The sequence below is a fragment of the Somniosus microcephalus genome, chromosome 4 (assembly GCF_052327205.1).
Source record: "Somniosus microcephalus isolate GS21.2 chromosome 4, FLI_Smic_1.0, whole genome shotgun sequence".
In the NCBI taxonomy this organism is placed as follows: domain Eukaryota; kingdom Metazoa; phylum Chordata; class Chondrichthyes; order Squaliformes; family Somniosidae; genus Somniosus; species Somniosus microcephalus.
Window position 1 is genome coordinate 312,498,510 of NC_140990.1, and position 19,413 is coordinate 312,517,922.

At 48.4% G+C, this 19,413-nt stretch overlaps 1 protein-coding gene across 2 annotated transcripts in view; it reads right to left on the reverse strand.

Moving 5' to 3' along the window:
- LOC147120602 (ATP-binding cassette sub-family B member 6-like) overlaps nucleotides 1–19,413 on the reverse strand; it is a 276,275-nt gene that overhangs the window by 66,190 nt on the left and 190,672 nt on the right. For both annotated transcript variants that reach the window (XM_085986730.1, XM_085986729.1), the window contains exons 16-18: nucleotides 18,438–18,612; nucleotides 10,941–11,053; nucleotides 9,089–9,183 (exon numbers count right to left, since the gene is read on the reverse strand). In XM_085986730.1, the coding sequence (XP_085842856.1) occupies nucleotides 9,089–9,183; nucleotides 10,941–11,053; nucleotides 18,438–18,612 (383 nt within the window). The remainder of the gene's footprint in view (nucleotides 1–9,088; nucleotides 9,184–10,940; nucleotides 11,054–18,437; nucleotides 18,613–19,413) is intronic.

Genomic DNA, 19,413 nt, shown 5'->3' on the forward strand with positions numbered 1-19,413 from the left:
TCTGTTTTTGTTTTTCATGTGGGAAGGGCCCTGAGTTTGTTCAATAAACAATTTTCTTTATTCAGATTGTCCATGTTTGATCTTTGAAGTGTTTGTTGCCTTAACCGGCTGAGGGCTTGCGGAGCGGCTGCATTCATGTTCTTTCATTGGCACAAGCCATTCCCTGACAGGGGGCCTAGAACCTACGTTCAATAAGCCGCCGACGGGCGGCCCTTGCACCTTCTGCCTCCCTCCTGGGCTCGTACTCCTCCTCATGCTCCTCCTGCTCCTCCTCCCGAGGTGGTGCTCCAACCTGAGGTGGCAGTGCCCGAGTCCTGCGGATAGCCAGGTTGTGAAGCATGCAGCAGACGACAACGAAATGGGAGACTCGCTCTGGCGAATACTGCAGGGCTCCACCGGAGCGATCCAGGCAGCGGAACCGCTGCTTCAGGACGCCGATTGTTTGTTCTATGATGTTCCTAGTCGCTTGATGGCTCTCGTTGTATGCCTCTTCAGCAGGGGTCCTGGGCGCGCGGAGCGGGGTCATGAGCCAGGTACACAAAGGATAGCCTTTGTCCCCGATAAGCCATCCTCTTGGGTGAGGCTGTGCCTGGAACATGTCAGCCACAGTTGTCTGTCGCAGGATAAAGGCATCGTGGCTGCTGCCTGGAAAGCGGGCATTGACAGCTAGGATGCGCTGCCTGTGGTCACACACCAGCTGTACGTTGAGGGAATGGTAGCCCTTCCGGTTGCGGTAATCCTCGGCATGTTCCAGAGGTGCCCGCAAAGCCACATGCGTGCAGTCAATGGCGCCCTGCACCATGGGGAAGCCCGCTATTCTTGCAAATCCCACTGCACGCTGCTGCTGCTTCTCCAGGGTCATGGGGAAGGAGATGAATTGACGTCTCCTTCTGAAAAGGGCATTGGTCACCTGGCGGATGCAGCAATGCACGGCGAACTGGGAGATGTTAGCAATGTCCCCAGCAGCGGATTGGAAGGAGCCGGTGGCATAGAAATTCAGAGCCACCGTCACCTTCACTGCCACCGACAGAGACGTCCTGCACCTCAGCTGTGGACGCAGATCTCTGTGAAGCAGCTGGCAGATCTCTGTGACCACCTCCCTTCTGAATCGCAGCCTCCTAACACACTGCGCGGCAGACAGGTTGAGATAGAACTGCTGCCGGTATACCCTGAGTGGGTAAGGCCTCCCTTGCCGACGCCTGTTGCCCCCTCTGCGTCTAGCCAGGGCTGCCACTCTCTCACGGCGTCTGTGAGCCCTTCCTACGTAAGGCTGAAAGCCAGCGTTGACAGCCCCCATAATATGCTGGCAAACAATGAGATATCAATGAAGGCAAAGAGAATTGCAAAGCTGTGGCCTGAAGCCAGAAATACTAGTGTTGGGCCAAAGCAGTAAGCTCTCTACCTTGGTCTGTCTCCAAAAATCCGTTTCACAAGAGTGAGTACTGCAAAATGGCTGCCCTTTATAGTGCAGGGTAAGTGCCCTTTAATTTGCGCTCCCCGCGGCCCGCATCGGCTGTGAACCGTTCCACTTCACAGTCCTTAGGGCCGCCACGCCCACATTGGGCGGGCGCGACTGAAGTTCCGGATTGGGGCGCACAAAGGGCGTTGCACGAGGAAATGACGCAGCTGAGCGCGCGCAAATACTTTGCGCCGGCGCTAAATGTCTACTGAAGTTGGGGGCAGGCGCAGATCGCGCTGCGCCCGGGCGCTAAGCGCCTAGCGCTCGAAATCTACTCCTCTTAAGGCGCTAACGGCTGGCGCACGCAACTGAATTTCTAGGCCTCAATGTTTTCAAGGGGAAACTGGATAGGCACTTGAGGGAAATAAGGTTGCAGGGCTACGGGGATAGAGCGGGGGAATGGGACTGACTGGATTGCTCTGCAGAGAGCCGGCATGGACTTGATGGGCCGAATGGCCTCCTTCTGTGCCGTTATGACTCTATGACTATGACTGTTGAAGAGCCCCCCCAGGCTCCCAAACCCAGAGGACGCCCGCCAAAGGCGCCTAAGCAGGCACGGCATACGAGTCAGCAAGGTGCCTCGACATCTGCTGAAGCCACAGGGGAAGCACCATGTAGAAGCACGCGCAAGAGAAAGATTAGTAACCTATAGTCACAAGGGGAGTCACAAGGGTGTTTTGTCTTTTTTTTCCTGACTGTTGCTGGTTTATTATCCTTTTGTGATGTGTAAAAGGAAAATAATGGCAAACAGTTGATTGTGTGGAAATAACAACAGAAAATGCTGAAAAAACTCAGCAGGCCAAGCAACATCCGTGGAGAGAAAGGGGTTTTCACCCGAAACATTGACTCCAATTTTTCTCCACGGATGTTGCCTGGCCTGCTGAGTTTTTCCAGCATTTTCTGTTGTTATTTCGGATTTCCAGCATCTGCAGTATTTTGCTATCGTACAGTTGATTGTGTGGCCTATGCGTTCTGGGAAATGGCAAAAGTGCATTGAGGGCTCAGGGCGACTTGCTTTTGTCATGCTGATGGTAAAAGTGATAGGAAATAAAAGGGTATAGCAGAGATGATGTATGACATTGGACAAGTGTCGCCTACAATTACAGAGCCATATGGTAGCCACCTATGGTTGAAGAGTAAGCTTATGCTAATATGGCATGGCATTGTGCATACCCTGCTTAACGGGCAGCAGTGACCTGGAAATATGCTGCATTGGTCACAACAGGGCATGCAAGGCGCCCCTCGTCCTCCTCCTACTCCTCTTTCCAGGAAGATCTGCGCCGAGCCAGGTGGCTGCTACTCCTCCGATAATGAGGACCAGGATGAGAGGGCATAAATTTTTCCCATCCCCTTGCTATAGATTTAATTTGAGGCAACAAGCTTGCAAGTGCACAGTTGAAGTGGCCTGAAATTATTCCATTCATGTTACACTGCAGATGGGTGTCAGCTTGAACAGTCACAAGGTCAGTAGATGTGCAAAATCTTATCACATAACTACAACAGCAAAGTTGTTACATTTGAATGCCAGCCATGTTTCAGGGCGCTTTTAAAGTGCTCCACCAATGCCTACAAATCATGTCCTCCAGCAACTCGTCTCCTTGAACCTGGCCTGTTTCTGACAAGTCGGGAAACAGGAGCCAGAAGCACCTGCTCACGGATGCCCAGTTTGGGTTTGGTCAAGACCACTCGGCTGCCGACCTCATTACAGCCTTGGTGCAAACATGGACAAAGGAGCTGAATTCCAGAGGTGAGGTGACAGTGACTGCCCTTGACATCAAGGCAGCATTTGACCGAGTCTGGCATCAAGGAGCCCTAGTAAAACTGAAGTCAATGGGAATCGGGGGGAAAACTCTCCACTGGCTGGAGTCATACCTAGCACAAAGGAAGATGGTTGTGGCGAGCAGTCCATCTCCACATGCAACAAGACCTGGACGACGTTCAGGCTTGGACTGATAAGTGGCAGGTAACATTTGCGCCACAGAAGTGCCAGGCAATGACTATCTCCAACAAGCGAGAGTCTAAACACTGCCCCTTGATATTCAGTGGCATTACCATCACCAAATCCCCCACCATCAACATCCTGGGAGTCACCATTGACCAGAAACTTAACTGGACCAGTCACATAAATACTGTGGCTACAAGAGCAGGTCAGAGGCTGGGTATTCTGCGGCGAGTGTCTCACCTCCTGACTCCCCAAAGCCTTTCTACCATCTACAAGGCACAAGTAAGGAGTGTGATGGAATACTCTCCACTTGCCTGGATGAGTGCAGCTCCAACAACACTCAAGAAGCTCAACACCACCCAGGACAAAGCAGCTCGCTTGATTGGCACCCCCCTACCACCTTAAATATCCACTCCCTCCACCACCGGCGTACCGTGGCTGCAGTGTGTACCATCTACAAGATGCACTGCAGCAACTCGCCGAGGCTTCTTCGGCAGCACCTCCCAAACTCGCAACCTCTTCCATCTAGAAGGACAAGGGCAGCGGGTTCATGGGAACACCATCACCTCCAAGTTCCCCTCCAAGTCACACATCATCCTGACTTAGAAGTATGTCGCCGATCCTTCATAGTCGCTGGGTCAAAATCCTGGAACTCCCTACCTAACAGCACTGTGGGAGTACCTTCACCACACAGACTGCAGCGGTTCAAGAAGGCGGCTCACCACCACCTTCTCAAGAGCAATTAGGGATGGGCAATAAATGCTGGCCTTGCCAGTGATGCCCACATCCCATAAAAACAAATGAAAAAAAATGGGAAACCACTATGAAAATAGGATTAGCAAGGCAAGGCTGTTAACTGCCTTAACTACCTGATCCACTGGTTCCAGTCGGGTCAATTTGGGAGCAGCTGAACAGACACTCACGAAAATCGGGTGGGGGCGGGATGGGTGTCTGAAGCCATTTTTTCCAATTTTCGCTACAAACCCGCCTCCTCAGGGCTATTAAAATTGAGCCCAAAGAATCTGCAAAGGGATATAGATAGGTTAAGTGAGTGGGAAAAAATTTGGCAGATGGAGTATAATGTGGGAAAATGTGAGGTTATCCACTTTGGTAGGAAGAATAAAAAAGCAAATGATTATTTAAATAGAAAGAGACTACAAAATGCTGCGGTACAGAGGGAATCGGAGGGTCCTCGTACATGAAACACAAAAAGTTAGCATGCAGGTACAGCAAGTAATTAGGAAGGCAAATGGAATGTTGGCCCTTATTGCAAGGGGGATGGAGTATAAAAATAGGGAAGTCTTGTTACAACTGCACAGGGCGCTGGTGAGACCACATCTGGAGTACTGCGTGCAGTTTTGGTCTCCCTATTTAGGGAGGGATATACTTGCATTGGAGGCAGTTCAGAGAAGGTTCACTAGGTTGATTCCTGAGATGAAAGGGTTGTCTTATGAAGAAAGGTTGAGCAGGTTGGGCTTATACTCATTGGGGTTTGGAAGAATGAGAGGGGATCGTATTGAAATATATAAGATTCTGAGGGGGCTTGACAGGGTAGATGCAGGGAGGATGTTTCCCCTCGTGGGGGAATCTAGAACTAGGGGGTGTAGTTTCCAAATAAGGGGTTGCCCATTTAAAACGGAGATAAAGGAGGAATTTCTTCCCTCAGAGGGTCGTGAATCTTTGGAATTCTCTACCCCAGAGAGCTGTGGAGGTGGAGTCATTGAATATATTGAGGATACATTGAAGATATTTGAGCTACAGGGGAGTCAAGGGTTATGGGGATCAGGCGGGAAAGTGGAGTTGAGGCCAAGGTCAGATCAGCCATTATCTTATTGAATGGTGGAGCAGGCTCAAGGGACCAAATGGCCAACTCCTGCTCCTATATCTTATGTTCTCTTAGTCTGACCCCACCTGATACCGTATTATTTCTTACTCTAGTGCTATCTGTCTCTCCCAATCCTTGGTGCACCTTGTTTCTCCTTTTTAATACTACCCGTCCGGCCTGTGCAGGTCCCACCCCCCAGAACCGGTCCCAATGTTACAGGAATCTAAAGCCCTCCCTCCTGCACCATCTCTCCAGCCACACATTCATCTAGTCTATCCTCCTATTTCTATGCTCACTAGCTCATGGCACAGGGAGCAATCCGGAGATTTTTTTTGTATTCATTCACAGGATGTGGGCATCGCTGGCAAGGCCAGTATTTATTGCCCATGAGTGGCTTGCTGGGCCATTCCAGAGGGCAGTTAAGAGTCAACCACATTGCTGTGGGTCTGGAGTCTGGAGTTACGTATAGGCCAGACTGGGTAAGGACGGCAGATTTCCTTCCCTAAAGGACAATTAGTGAACCAGATGGGTTTTTACGACAATCCGGTAATTACATGGTCACCATTACTGATACTAGCTTTTTATTCCAGATTAATTTAATTAACTGAATTTAAATTCCCCAGCTGGCGAGATGAGATTTGATCTCTTGTCCCCGGATTCCTAGTCCAAGCCTCTGGATTACTAGTCCAGTAACATTACCACTATGCTAGTGTTCCCATATTATTACCTTTGAGGTCCTGCTTTTTAATCTCTTTCCTAGCTTCCTAAAGTCTGCTTGCAGGACCTCATCCCTCTTTCTACCTATGTCGTTGATATGAACCATGACCTCTAGAATTTCACCCTCCCCCCTCAGAATGTTCTGCAGCCGCTCAGTGACATCATGAACCCTGGCACCAGGGAGGCAACATACCATCCTGGAATCACGTCTGCGGCAGCAGAAACACCCGTCTGTTCCGCAAACTATCGAATCTCCTATCACTATTGCTTTCCCGATCTTCCTCCTCCCCGCTTGTACAGCTGAGCCACCCGTGGTGCCGTGGACTTGGCTCTGGCTATACTCCCCAGAAGAACCATCGCCCTCACCAGTATCTGGTTAGAGAGTGAGATGCACTCAGGGGACCTCCGTACTACCTGCCTGGTCATCCTTGCCTGTCTGACGGTCACCCATTCCCTTTCTGCCTGCACATTGTTATGCTGCTGGGTGACCACCTCTTGAAACATGCTACCCACGTAACTCTCAGCCTCACGGATGCAGTGCAGTGATACCAGCTGCTGCTCAAGTGCTGAAACCTGGAGCTTGAGCTCCTCCAGCTGATGACACTGCCTGCACATTCTGCTCCCTTCTACAGATCATTAACTCTCCATTCATCATTCAACTCTAATCCACTCTTTTGAGGTCAGTTGGTAGCACTCTCACCTTTGAGTCAGAAGGTCGTGGGTTCAAGTCCCACTCCAGGGACTTGAGCACAAAATCTAGGCTTCACTCCAGTACAGTACTGAGGGAGTGCTGCACTGTCAGACGAGCCATCTTTCGGATGAGACGTTAAAACGAGGCCCCCGTCTGCCCTCTCAGGTGGATGTAAAAGATCCCATGGCACTATTTTTCGAAGAAGAGCAGGGGAGTTATCCCTGGTGTCCTGGCCAATATTTATCCCTCAACAACGGCACTAAAACAGATCATCTGGTCATTATCACATTGCTGTTTATGGGAGCTCGCTGTGCACAAATTGGCTGCCGCGTTTCCTACATTACAACAGTGACTACACTTCAAAAGTACTTCATTGGCTGTAAAGCTCTTTGGGACGTCTTGAGGTCACGAAAGATGCCACAGAAATGCAAGTCTTTCTTTTCTTTTGGCCAATTCCACTAAATATTCATCAACTTCCTTCATAGACCCTCAGCGCTCATAATTTCCAGCTCAGCTCAGTGGTTGAATCACTACACCTCAATCTCCTCCCTGCCCTCTGATGGGCTGAAGAAAATCGAGTCTTTCAATTCTTCAGAGAGACAATTTTGTTACATTTCTGGCAAGTCCAACCAACAGCTCCCCTTCTTACCTTGGACAGCTCCACCCCTAGTCCTTCTACATTTATTGACACTCTTGGCCCATCACTCACCAGTACATTCAATGCTGATGGAGGTATTAAAATAGTCTTGATAGGAGCACGAATTCACCATTTCCAACGGCTGTAATTGGAAACTCTGAGCAGGACTGCAGTACACGTTTGAAAACTAAAGAATGTAATTTTTTTCAGCTTAACTAAGGCAACCTAGGGTACTTAAGGAAGTGGCCCTAGAAATAGTTGATGCTTTGCTGATCATCTTCCAACATTCAATGGAATCTTGAACAGTACCCATGGATTGGAGGGTAGCTAATGTTATCCCACTATTCAAAAAAGGTGGTAGAGAGAAAACGGGGAATCGGTAGTGGGGAAAATGCTAGAGTCTATTATAAAAGATGCAATAGCAGAGCACTTGGAAAACAGTGACAGGATCGGACAAAGTCAACATGGATTTACAAAAGGTTAAATTGTGCTTGACTAATCTACTGGAATTTTTTGAGGATGTGACTGGTAAAATAGATAAGGGAGAACCAGTGGATGTGGTGTATTTGGACTTTCAGAAGGCTTTCGATAAGGTCCCACATAAGAGATTAGCGTGTAAAGTTAAGGCACATGGGATTGGGGACAAGGTATTGACTTGGATAGAGAACTGGTTGGCAGACAGAAAGCAAAGAGTTGGAATAAACAGGTCTTTTTCCGAGTGGCAGGCAGTGACTAGTGGGGTACCGCAGGGATCGGTCCTTGGACCCCAGCTATTCACAATATATATTAATGATCTAGACAAGGGAACTAGATGTAATATCTCCAAATTTGCAGACGACACAAAGCTGGGTGGGCGTGTGTGCTGTGAGGAGGATGCCGAGAAACTACAGTATGATTTGGACAGGTTGGGTGATTGGGCAGAAGCATGGCAGATGCAATATAACGTGGATAAATGTGAGGTTATCCACTTTGGTGTCAAAAACAGGAAGGCAGATTATTATCTGAATGGCAATAGATTGGGAGAAGGGGAAGTGCAACGAGACCTGGTTGTCCTTGTGCACCAGTCGCTGAAGGTAAGCATGCAGGTGCAGCAGGCGGTTAAGAAGGCAAATGGTATGTTGGCCTTCATAGCGAGAGGGTTTGAGTACAAGAACAAGGATGTCTTGCTGCAGTTGTACAGGGCCTTGGTGAGACCACATCTTGAGTATTGTGTGCAGTTTTGGTCACCTTATCTGAGGGAGGATGTTCTTGCCATGGAAGGAGTTCAGCGAATATTCACCAGGCTGATAACTGGGATGGCAGGAATGACGTATGAGGAGAAATTGGGTCGATTGGGCTTGTACTCGCTGGAGTTTAGAAGAATGAGAGGGGATCTCATTGAAACTTATAAAATTCTGGCAGGACTGGACAAACTAGATGCAGGGAGGATGTTCCTGATGGTCGGGGAATCCAGAACCAGGGGTCACAGTCTAAGGATAAGGGGTAGGCCTTTTAGGACAGAAATGAGGAGGAATTTCTTCACCCAGAGAGTGGTGAACCTGTGGAATTCTCTACCACAGAAGGCAGTAGAGGCCAATTCATTAAATATATTCAAGAAGAAGTTGGATATATTTCTTAAGGCTAAAGGGATCAAGGGGTATGGGGAGAAAGCAGGGACAGGGTACTGAACTTGGATGATCAGCCATGATCGCATCGAATGGCGGAGCAGGCTCGAGGGGCCGAATGGCCTACTCCTGCTCCTATCTTCTATGTTTCTATGTAACTTGCACATTAGGGTTTTGCCATAAATCCAAAATCAATCTTTCCTACAGCATTACCTGTGAGCCACAACGATCGTGGTCCTGTTGGCGCACACTTTGGCCAGCGAGGCCTGAATGTTCCTTTCAGTTTGCGTGTCTAAAGCAGATGTGGCCTGTTCAAACACAAGAAAGGCGATCGGTTATAACACTCAAACAGGATAGTCGAACATTTCACTGCCAAGGTAGCTAACATCCAACTAACAAATAGGCTCAACTGACCCAAGAACGGTAACTATTACCAACCTACTGTGTAAAATATCTGGCAAAGTGTTTGAACAAGCATGTCTTTTTAGCTTGGAGGTCAACTAGGTTCTTCAGTCAGATATTTCCCCTCAATAATTAAGATCAGTAGCTCTAAACACAATATATGACATCTTAATGTGCAGGGGGTGGGGGGGGGGTACCCTACACACGTGTGTCAATTACGATGATCGCAAACTAAGTACAGATGGAGGAAGCTATTTGGCCCGTTGAACGGATCATTAAAGCCTGCAATCTCTACCTCTCCTCCCGTAAGACCCTGCTTAAAACCTACCTCTGTGAGCAAGATTATGGCCACCTGTCCTAATGTCGTCTTCTTTGGCTCAATTGGAACATTGGAACAGTCGCGTCTGGAGGTGACAAGGGCATGGATGATGGTTTCAGCAGCAGATGGGCTGAGGCAGGGGTGGAGTCAGGCGACGAGAGAATATGGCTTCGGAAGCTCAGCTCAGATTTGAATAGGATGCCAAGACTGCGACTAGTGTGGTTCCGCCAATGGTTAGGGAGGGGGTTGGAATCTGTGGCAAGGTTAGAGTTTGTGACGGGCACCAAAGAGGAAATTGTGGCTCATCCATCACTAGATATTGGAAAAACAGTCGGACATACAGAGGCAGTGGAGGGGTCAAGAGAGGCGGTGGAGAGGTAGTACTGGTGTCGTCAGCGTACAATTGGAAGTTGACTTCCTGTTGTGGACAATGTCGCCAAGATCATCATGTGGCGGGGGGGGCGGGGGGGCGGCTAAGCACAGATCCTTGAGTGAGCTATGGAGGTAACAGTGCGGGGGCGGGAAGCGAAGCCATTGCTGCTGGTGCTCTAGCTATGATTGGAAAGGGAAGAATGGAACCAAGCAAGGCAATCCCACGGAGCTGGAAAATGGAGGAGAGACATTGGAGGAGGACGGTGTGGTTGACATGTCGGTTGCAGACTAATCGAAGAGGATGAGGAAGCATAATGCACCATGTTCACAGTCACAGATTATGTCATTTATGACTTTTATTACGGCCGTTTCAGTGCTGTGGAAGGTGCAGGGACCTGATTGCAGAGATTCATATGTGTAGTTGTAGGAAAGTTGGGCATGGATTTTGGAGGTGACAACATGTCCAAGAACTTTGGAGAGGAAAGGGAGGCTGGAGATAGGTCGTTCGTAAAAACAGAGGGGATGAGGGGTATTTTTGAGGAAAGGGATGATGTCGGCGGTTTTGAAAGCGAGAGTGACAGTACCTGCCTCTACATTACAGCAGTGACTACACTTCAAAAGTACTTTACTGGCTGTAAAACGCTTTGAGACGTCTTTCTTTCTTTCTGAGGCGAGGGAGCCATTTACAATGTCAGCTAGCATGGGAGCCAGGAAGATAAGTTGTGCCAATAGCAGCATTCCTTCACCAAGCTTAGTAGATCTATCCTTTGTGAAACATTCTTTACCCTCTTAGTGACATCGTAAGAGCAGATTCATTAAACGCTTGCAGTCATGGTTCCGAGAGGTTAAGGAACAAGCTCTATTATTTCTAGTGCAATGTGGTACCAAGAGTTGGTTGAGTGTTCCAGATAATGACTGCTGTTTTCATCACTCAGACATTATACACTTCCTGTGCTTTTCCTTCTTACTTACCTCATCTAGAAGAATGATCTGAGGTGCCTTCAGGATTGTTCTGGCAATTGCCACTCTTTGTTTCTCTCCTCCACTGAGCTTCAGTCCTCTCTCACCCACTTGTGTATCATAACCTGAAGAACATGTCACATTACAAACAGCTCCAGAGCCAGGGGTCACAGTCTAAGGATAAGGGGTAGGCCATTTAGGACAGAGATGAGGAGGAATTTCTTCACCCAGAGAGTGGTGAACCTGTGGAATTCTCTACCACAGAAGGCAGTTGAGGCCAATCCATTAAATATATTCAAGAAGGAGTTGGATATATTTCTCAAGGCTAAAGGGATCAAGGGGTATCGGGAGAAAGCGGGGACCGGGTACTGAATTTGGATGATCCACATTGAATGGCGGAGCAGGCTCGAGGGGCCGAATGGCCTACTCCTGCTCCTATCTTCTATGTTTCTACGTAGATGGTAATCGCTCTCTGCGACATAGCAATCTACACCTTGCATTCAATACATTCCACATTCCAACGGGCTCCAGGAAACCCACATAATCCGCTCGCTTAACAACTTGCATTGATATAACGCCTTTAACGTAGTAAAATGTCCCATTCTGGGAAGTTAACAAAAGTGCAAGTTCCAAAAGATATTCAGTATTCAAAAGGGTTAACCTGCGCCGTTTCATAGGAACGTAATCAGACAAAAATTTGACACCAAGCCAAAGACAGAGATATTGAGACAGGTTGGTAAAAAGCTTGGCGAAAGAGGTAGGTTTGAAGGAGGGTCTTAGAGGAAGAGAGAGAGGTGGAGAGGCGGAGGACATTCTAGAAAGTGGGACCTAGGTAGTTGCTGGTGTCAGGGTGAAAGGAGTGGGGACTGTCTTCGGATCGAACCTCTTGTTGTGTGCGAGTCGGCTGATCTGAGCCAGGGTGGCAATAAGGACTGGTAGCGAAGAGGCTGGAGCCATTGAGAGGCCCTGGTCTCATTTAAATGGAACTGGCGGAACTGAAAATGGCAGCCCGATGCAGCTTGTAGATTGGTCCAGTGCAATATCGGGCGGCTTGGAGGCCACTCAGTAAAAGCCTGGGGTCTGGAGGGGTGGTGGGGGGGGGGGGGGGGCGGGGGAGAGAGTGGGCGGTCGTGGAGGGAAAGTGGGCAGCGGTATCGAGATCGTAGCGGGGGGGGGGGAAGGTGGGAAGGTTCCAGGTCAGCAGCGGCCCTGATTATTTTTGTGGGGTCCGGAGGAGCATTCCTGCTCCTCTTGGCCCCACAAAAGTAATTTAAAACTTAACACTTTTTGGGGCCTTTTCCGCTGTACCACCAGTAAAACTGGACAGAGCTCCAACCAGTTCTGTCCTAAAATGGCCCTATGCCTATCATAGGACTCAGATTCACATGTTAAAAGAGGCCTGCTGCCTGAAATGGGTGGGCGCTTTGGTCGGCCAGTGGTGGGGCCCTGTTAAAATGGCAGTGGCCGGAGTGTCAGCGTTAATGTGGCAGTAAGTCTGCTGACCTCATTCTGAGGCCCTCCACACCGATGTTGAAAATTGGCCCAATTGACTCTACCAGTCTCGGTGGGATGGGTACAGACCAGGAATAGGTCAGTTACATGCTGTCTTTACCAATAATATGACATTCTGCACTTTCAACAGTTACATCTACTGGGCCAGTCAGAAATATTGATCTAGGGAATTGTTGTGTATGTACCTTTAAGAGAATAACTGGTCTCAGACTGCAGTACCGGCAGTGACCACCCCTGTATAAAAGGCGCTAGAGAGCCTCTGTTGTTTAGTTTCGTTATTGACTTCCACCAGTAAAGATCCGTTTGTTTTCACTCCTGCTGGTCCGTGTCTCAATCATTCACGGACTTAACACTGGCGACGAGTAAGAAATGTACTTACCTGCAACTCGGCAGCAGCTCCGATGACGTTGTTGAAGGTCGGAGCCAGAAAAAAAAAAAAAATTAGAGTCCATTGAAACTCGAGAAACGGGCGTCGACCGTCAATCATCGGGTTAAAAACTTGCAGGAGCGACTTTCCAGAGCCAGGCTGGGTTCCTCGGTCCGTGGTTTCCCAGCTAATCGGGCTGGTGGCAGGTAGTGCTCTGATCCTTCCTGGGCTGCGGCGGGCTGAGGCTCGATCGGGTGGCTTTTCAACGGGGCCAGGCAGCGAGTCGGGAAGCAAAGAGAGAGAGGGTGGAGCACACAGGGCGCGGCCAGTGTTTCGAAGCCGGGCAGCGTTCGGACCTCAGAAGAGGGAGGGAAGTGTCCCAGAGGGTCCGCTCCACGACGGGAAAATAATAAAAGAAAAAGAATACGCGCAAGAAACCGTGGAAAGCAGCGCTAACAACAGCGGGGAAGAAGGCAAAGCGCGGGAGGCGCCATTTTAGATTTACAAGATGCCGAAGACTGGCTGTATCACTGCTTTTGATAATACATTAGACGACTGGACCACGTATGTGGAAAGAGTCGAGGTATATTTCGAGGCAAACGATATAGCGGAGGGGAAAAAGGCATCGATATTGCTAAACTTAATGGGCGCTAGAACGTATGGCCTATTGCGGGACCTGATTACTCCAGCCAAACCGAAGGCGAAGAGTTTTAACGAAATTGTTGCTGTCCTACAGGAACACTTAAACCCTGCACCGCTGTTGATAGCAGAAAGATTTAAATTCCACAGGAGAACTCAGCACAAAGATGAGAGCAATGCTGAGTATCTTACGGAACTACGCAAGCTATCAAAGCACTGCCAGTTCGCAGCAGGACTGGCAGATACCCTACGGGACAAATTTGTCTGTGGACTCCTGAGTGAAGGAACACAGAAGAAGTTACTCTCAGAAAAAGAGCTGACGCTAGATAAGGCTTTCAGCGTGGCAGTATCGTATGAAGCAGCAGCCAGGGGAGCTGCAGAAATTCAACAAAAACCACAGGAATACGGCACCCACGAAATGACACGGGGATTTGCAAAATGTTATCGCTGCGGCAGAACTAACCATGACCAGAAGGACTGCTGGTCCAAAGACAAAATATGCAGACAATGCGGGAAGATTGGACACATTGCACGAGTTTGTAGGTCTGGGAAGAAGACCAGCAACAACAAAAAGGCCACTAAGGAACCGTACAAGAAAGTACAAAAGATGACGGACAGTAGTTCCGAAGACCAGATGAGCGATAGTGAATCCGGAAACAGGAGACTAAGCTGTCTCAAACTTCACAATGTAATCGCAAAAGAGGATCACCGAACCATTTGGGTCACTCTCACGATAGCAGGGTCCCAAGTTAAAATGGAATTGGATACAGGATCAGCGCTAACCGTCCTGAATCGACGAGACTATGCGCGGCAATTTTCACACATACCCTTGAGAGAGACATCCATCGTCTTGACGACGTATACGGGGCAAAAAGTATACCTCAGAGGAAAAATAAGGGTGCCTGTTGAATACAACGGCAAGAAAATACGGAAATTGTATCTCTACATACTGCCAATTGGTGGACCACCGTTATTGGGACGGGAATGGATCAGGAAGATAAACTTAGATTGGCACTCCATTCATGCAATGACGGTGGACGGTAAAAAAGATGAAGACGTCACTCCTGGACGATTGTCAACAATCTTAGCTAACGCCAAAGAGGTATTTCAACAAGAACTGGGCACGCTTAAAGGCGCAACCGCCTCGATAAAAATAGAAGGGAATGCAGTTCCCAAGTTTTTCAAAGCAGGACCGGTACCATATGCAATTCGCCCAGCCGTCGAGGCGAATCTGGAGAAGGCGGGCGTGTTGTCTAAGGTCGACTGGAGCGAGTGGGCGACACCCATCGTTCCTGTCATGAAGAAAACGTTAAGCAATAAGTCCGGGGAGCCAAGGAAGATTCGCATCTGTGGGGATTTCAAGGTGACGGTGAACCCAGTCCTTCGCACAGTACAATATCCTCTTCCAAGGATAGAAGACATCTTCGCCTCACTGTCTGGAGGGAAGCGTTTTACAAAAATTGACCTAGCACAAGCATATTTGCAGATGGAGGTTGAAGAGTCCTCTAGGAAGTATCTCACGATAAACACTCACAAAGGTCTTTACCAGTATCATCGATTGGTATTCGGAGTAGCATCGGCTCCGGCGATATGGCAAAGAGCGATGGAACAAGTCTTGCAAGGGATTCCGGGGACTCAGTGTTACTTGGACGACATCCTTGTAACAGGTGAAGATGACAGTGAACACCTTAACAACCTAGAACAGGTGCTCACTAGACTACGGGAACATGGGCTGCGAGCCAACCGCCCCAAGTGCGAATTTTTTAAGAAACAGATATGGTATTGTGGCCACGTGATTGATGAAGAGGGGTTACACAAGTCCCCTGGCAAAATTGAAGCAGTTGTTAAGGCCCCAGCGCCTGAAAATGTGTCGCAACTGAGGTCATTCCTCGGATTGGTGAATTACTATCATAAGTTTTTGCCGAACTTGTCGACAATTCTGCACCCACTGAACGCCCTACTACGAACGCGGGTAGTATGGAAATGGAGCGATGATTGTAAGCGTGCTTTTCAGAAGAGTAAGGACTTAATCACTTCAAAGGAAGTATTGGCTCACTACAACCCAGCACTGCCAATCAGGCTGGTGTGTGATGCGTCTCCCTACGGCATTGGGGTGGTACTGTCACATAAATTCCTCGATGGTTTGGAGAGGCCGATAGCTTTTGCGTCACGCTCGTTAACTTCTGCCGAGCGTAACTACGCCCAGATTGACAGAGAGGCCCTCAGCCTAGTGTGGGGGGTGAAGAAGTTCAATCACTATCTGCACGGTCAAAAATTTACTCTACTAACCGATCATCAACCTCTCGTCTCCATTTTCAACCCTCAGAAGGGCGTACCGATAATGACGGCACAACGGCTGCAGAGATGGTCCCTTTTCCTAGGGGTACACCAATATGACATCGAGTACAAAGGAACTAAACAGCATGGAAATGCTGATGGATTCTCACATCTACCGTTGCCGACGGTGGAAGAAGACGACCTTGCAGTGGATCCAATGGAGTTATTCCACTCGACCATAGTCGAATGTCTCCCTGTGACGAATGCAAACATAGGAAAAGGAAACACGGAATGACCCGACACTATCACGGGTCTATGATTTAACGGTGAAGGGATGGCCAGCACATGGCGAACCACTGCTGCCAGCATTCTCGCCGAGAAGTAGAACAGCTGTCAGTGTGCAGAGGAACCTTGATGTGTGGATCCAGAGTAGTAATTCCACCTAAGTTGACGGATAGAGTGCTCAATGAGCTTCATGAGGGTCATCTGGGTGGGGTAAAAATGAAGAGCTTAGCCAGAGCGTTTGTGTGGTGGCCGGGAATCGATAGAGAAATCGAAGAGATGACCAAGAGCTGTGCAGGATGCCAGAAGGTCCAAAACGCCCCACCACAAGCTCCTCTGCATCCATGGGAGTGGCCCTCATCTCCATGGCAAAGGGTGCACATTGATTTTGCTGGTCCCTTCATGGACTCGATGTTTTTAATTGCGGTGGATGCACATTCAAAGTGGCCAGAGGTAATAAAAATGTCCTCAACCACCACGGAAAAAACTATCACAGTTTTACGAACCATATTTGCCAGGAATGGGCTGCCTGAACAGATTTGCTCTGACAATGGGCCACAGTTTGTGTCTGAAGAGTTCCGGAGGTTCTTAAAGAACAATGGTGTTAAGCATTACACATCTGCCCCATATCATCCAGCCATTAATGGATTGGCCGAGAGGTTTGTCCAAACATTCAAGAAGGCTATCAAGGCAATGTGTAATGAAGATATACCCCTACAACACAAGGTGGACAACTTCTTGTTTGCCTACCGGAATGCGACACATGCGGTTACCAACCAAACTCCAGCCATGATGTTCTTCAATCGAAGACTACGATGCCGCTTGGATTTGGTTAAGCCAAACGTCCGAAGAGATGTGGAGAACAGGCAGTTTCAGAATATGAATGAAAGGCCGACCAGGAGTTTTAAGATAGGTCAACCAGTTTTGGCCCGGGACTACCGCACTGAGAAATGGCAGCCAGGAACGATTTGTACACGACAAGGACCTCTCATGTATACCGTGGATGTTGGGGAGAGCATTGTAAGACGCCATGCTGACCAGATTCTAGAGTCACTGGAAAACGTCAACTCCACACCACGATCTGATACACCTGGTAATGAAATCGACGTTCCAATTGCAGCTACCGCAGAACCGGTAATATTGGAAGCAGATGAACCAAACAACGACATTGATTCCGACTCAACATTGCCAGAAGAACCTGATACCCCAAAGAGGCGTTATCCAGACAGAATCAGGAAGCCTCCTCAAAGACTGAACTTATAATTGCTTAAACTTAACCAATGTATCTAGCAACAGTCATTGTGATTGTAATTCGTTATCATTAGTTGTTAAATGAATGTTATGTACTGTTTATCTAAAAGGGGAGGAATTGTTGTGTATGTACCTTTAAGAGAATAACTGGTCTCAGACTGCAGTACCGGCAGTGACCACCCCTGTATAAAAGGCGCTAGAGAGCCTCTGTTGTTTAGTTTCGTTATTGACTTCCACCAGTAAAGATCTGTTTGTTTTCACTCCTGCTGGTCCGTGTCTCAATCATTCACGGACTTAACAGGAATGGTTCGGTAATGAGGCCTGCTGAAGTGCTATGTCATCCTTGTGTTCAAATCCCTCCATGGCCTCGCCCCCTCCCTATCTGTATAACCACCTCCAACCCTACAATCCTCCTAGTTCTCTGCGCTTCTCCAATTCTGGCCTCTTGTGCATCTCCCATTTCCTTCACCCCACCACTGGCAGCCGTGCCTTCACTCTCTACCTCTCTCTCTCCTCCTTTAAGACCCTCCTCAAAACCTCTCTCTTTGACCAAGCTTGCGGACACACATCCTAATGTCTCCTTCTTAGGCTCGGTGTCAATCTTTGTCTGATTACTCTCCTATGAAGCGCCTTGGGACGATTTACTACGTTAAAGGCGCTATGCAAATGCAAGTTGTTTGCGATGTGTGGGCAGGGGAGACATGAGAAAGTTGTGAGGCTGTGCCTCAGCAATCCCCTCCCTCACACACAATCTTGACGGGGAGGGTACCTTTCCTCTATTCAGAAACGTCTTCTTTATACTCTACTCATGAGAATAGAGGGACTGTGTGGTAACAGCGTAGGTCTTTCCACGCTCGGAGTGGGTTGCAGACTCTGCAAATATTGACACACTCCGGAGTCTCCCGTCATAACTTCTGAAGGACAGTGACAGTTACCCAAAAGGAAACTGCGCTATCGTCAGAAGAAATGTTTATTAGAATATAACAACAGAAATAACATGCCAGCAAGTCCACAAGTACAGAAATCTGATGACCTTGGGGAACCCAAGGTGCCCTCGTGGACCCAGAGACGCCGGTTTGAAAACCTATGCTACCTTCAACCAGGGACTTTTAGAAGCTGTGATTTGGTACAAAGTGTCTGCCCCACCACCGAATAAACCAAAGCAAAACACAGTCTCTTACCATCGGGGAAAGTGATTATTTGCTCGTGAATATCGGCTGCTCGAGAGGCCTCCTCCACGTCCTCGTCATTGGCGGTCACTCTGCCATACCGGATGTTGTTCCTAATGTTGTCGTTGAAGAGAACGGTGTCCTGGGGCACTACACCGATGTGCGAGCGCAGAGAGCACTGCTTCACCTGGGGAGCAAATTTAAACCTTTCAGCAGAAGTCTCAGCACCTGAGAGAGTATGGGCCGCATATAATAGAGAAAGAACTTGCATTTCTATATCGCCTTTTGCCATCTCAGGACGGCCAAAAGCGCTTTACAGCCAATGAAGCATTTTTGAAATGTAGTTACTGTTGTAATGCAAGAAATACGGCATCCAATTTGCACACAGCAAGCTCCCACAAACAGCTCTTTAAAGACAGACACTTTAGTTGTAACAGAGGCCTGTAACTACCACTATGAATGCTGGGATAGGGCCACCTCTATAGCACTGTCTTCCTTTCACCCTCCAGTAATAGAATGCAAGGGCAATGGCGGATGCAAGATCACAATCCTGAGGTAGAAGGATGGGAAGCATAATCTGTCGTGCGAGGGTTGTGCCAAATAAAGGAGTGTTGGGTGGCTGGCTTTAGATTTTAATATGGAGTATTTGAGACCACAGAGAGTAATTGAGGCGAATCGCATAGATGCATAGGATATACGGCACAGAAACAGACCCTTAGGCCCAACCAGTCCATGCTCCACACGAGTCTTCTCCCGTCTTTCCTCATCTAAATCTATCAGCGTAACCCTCTATTCCCTTTTTCCTCATATGCTTGTCTAGCCTCCCCTTAAATGCATCTATACTATTCGCTTCAACCACTCCCTGTGGTAGCGAGTTCCACATTCTCACCACTCTTTGGGTAAAGAAGTTTCTTCTGAATTCCCTATTGGATTTCTTGGTGACTATCTTATATTGATGGCCTCTAGTTATGCTCTTCCCCACAAGTGG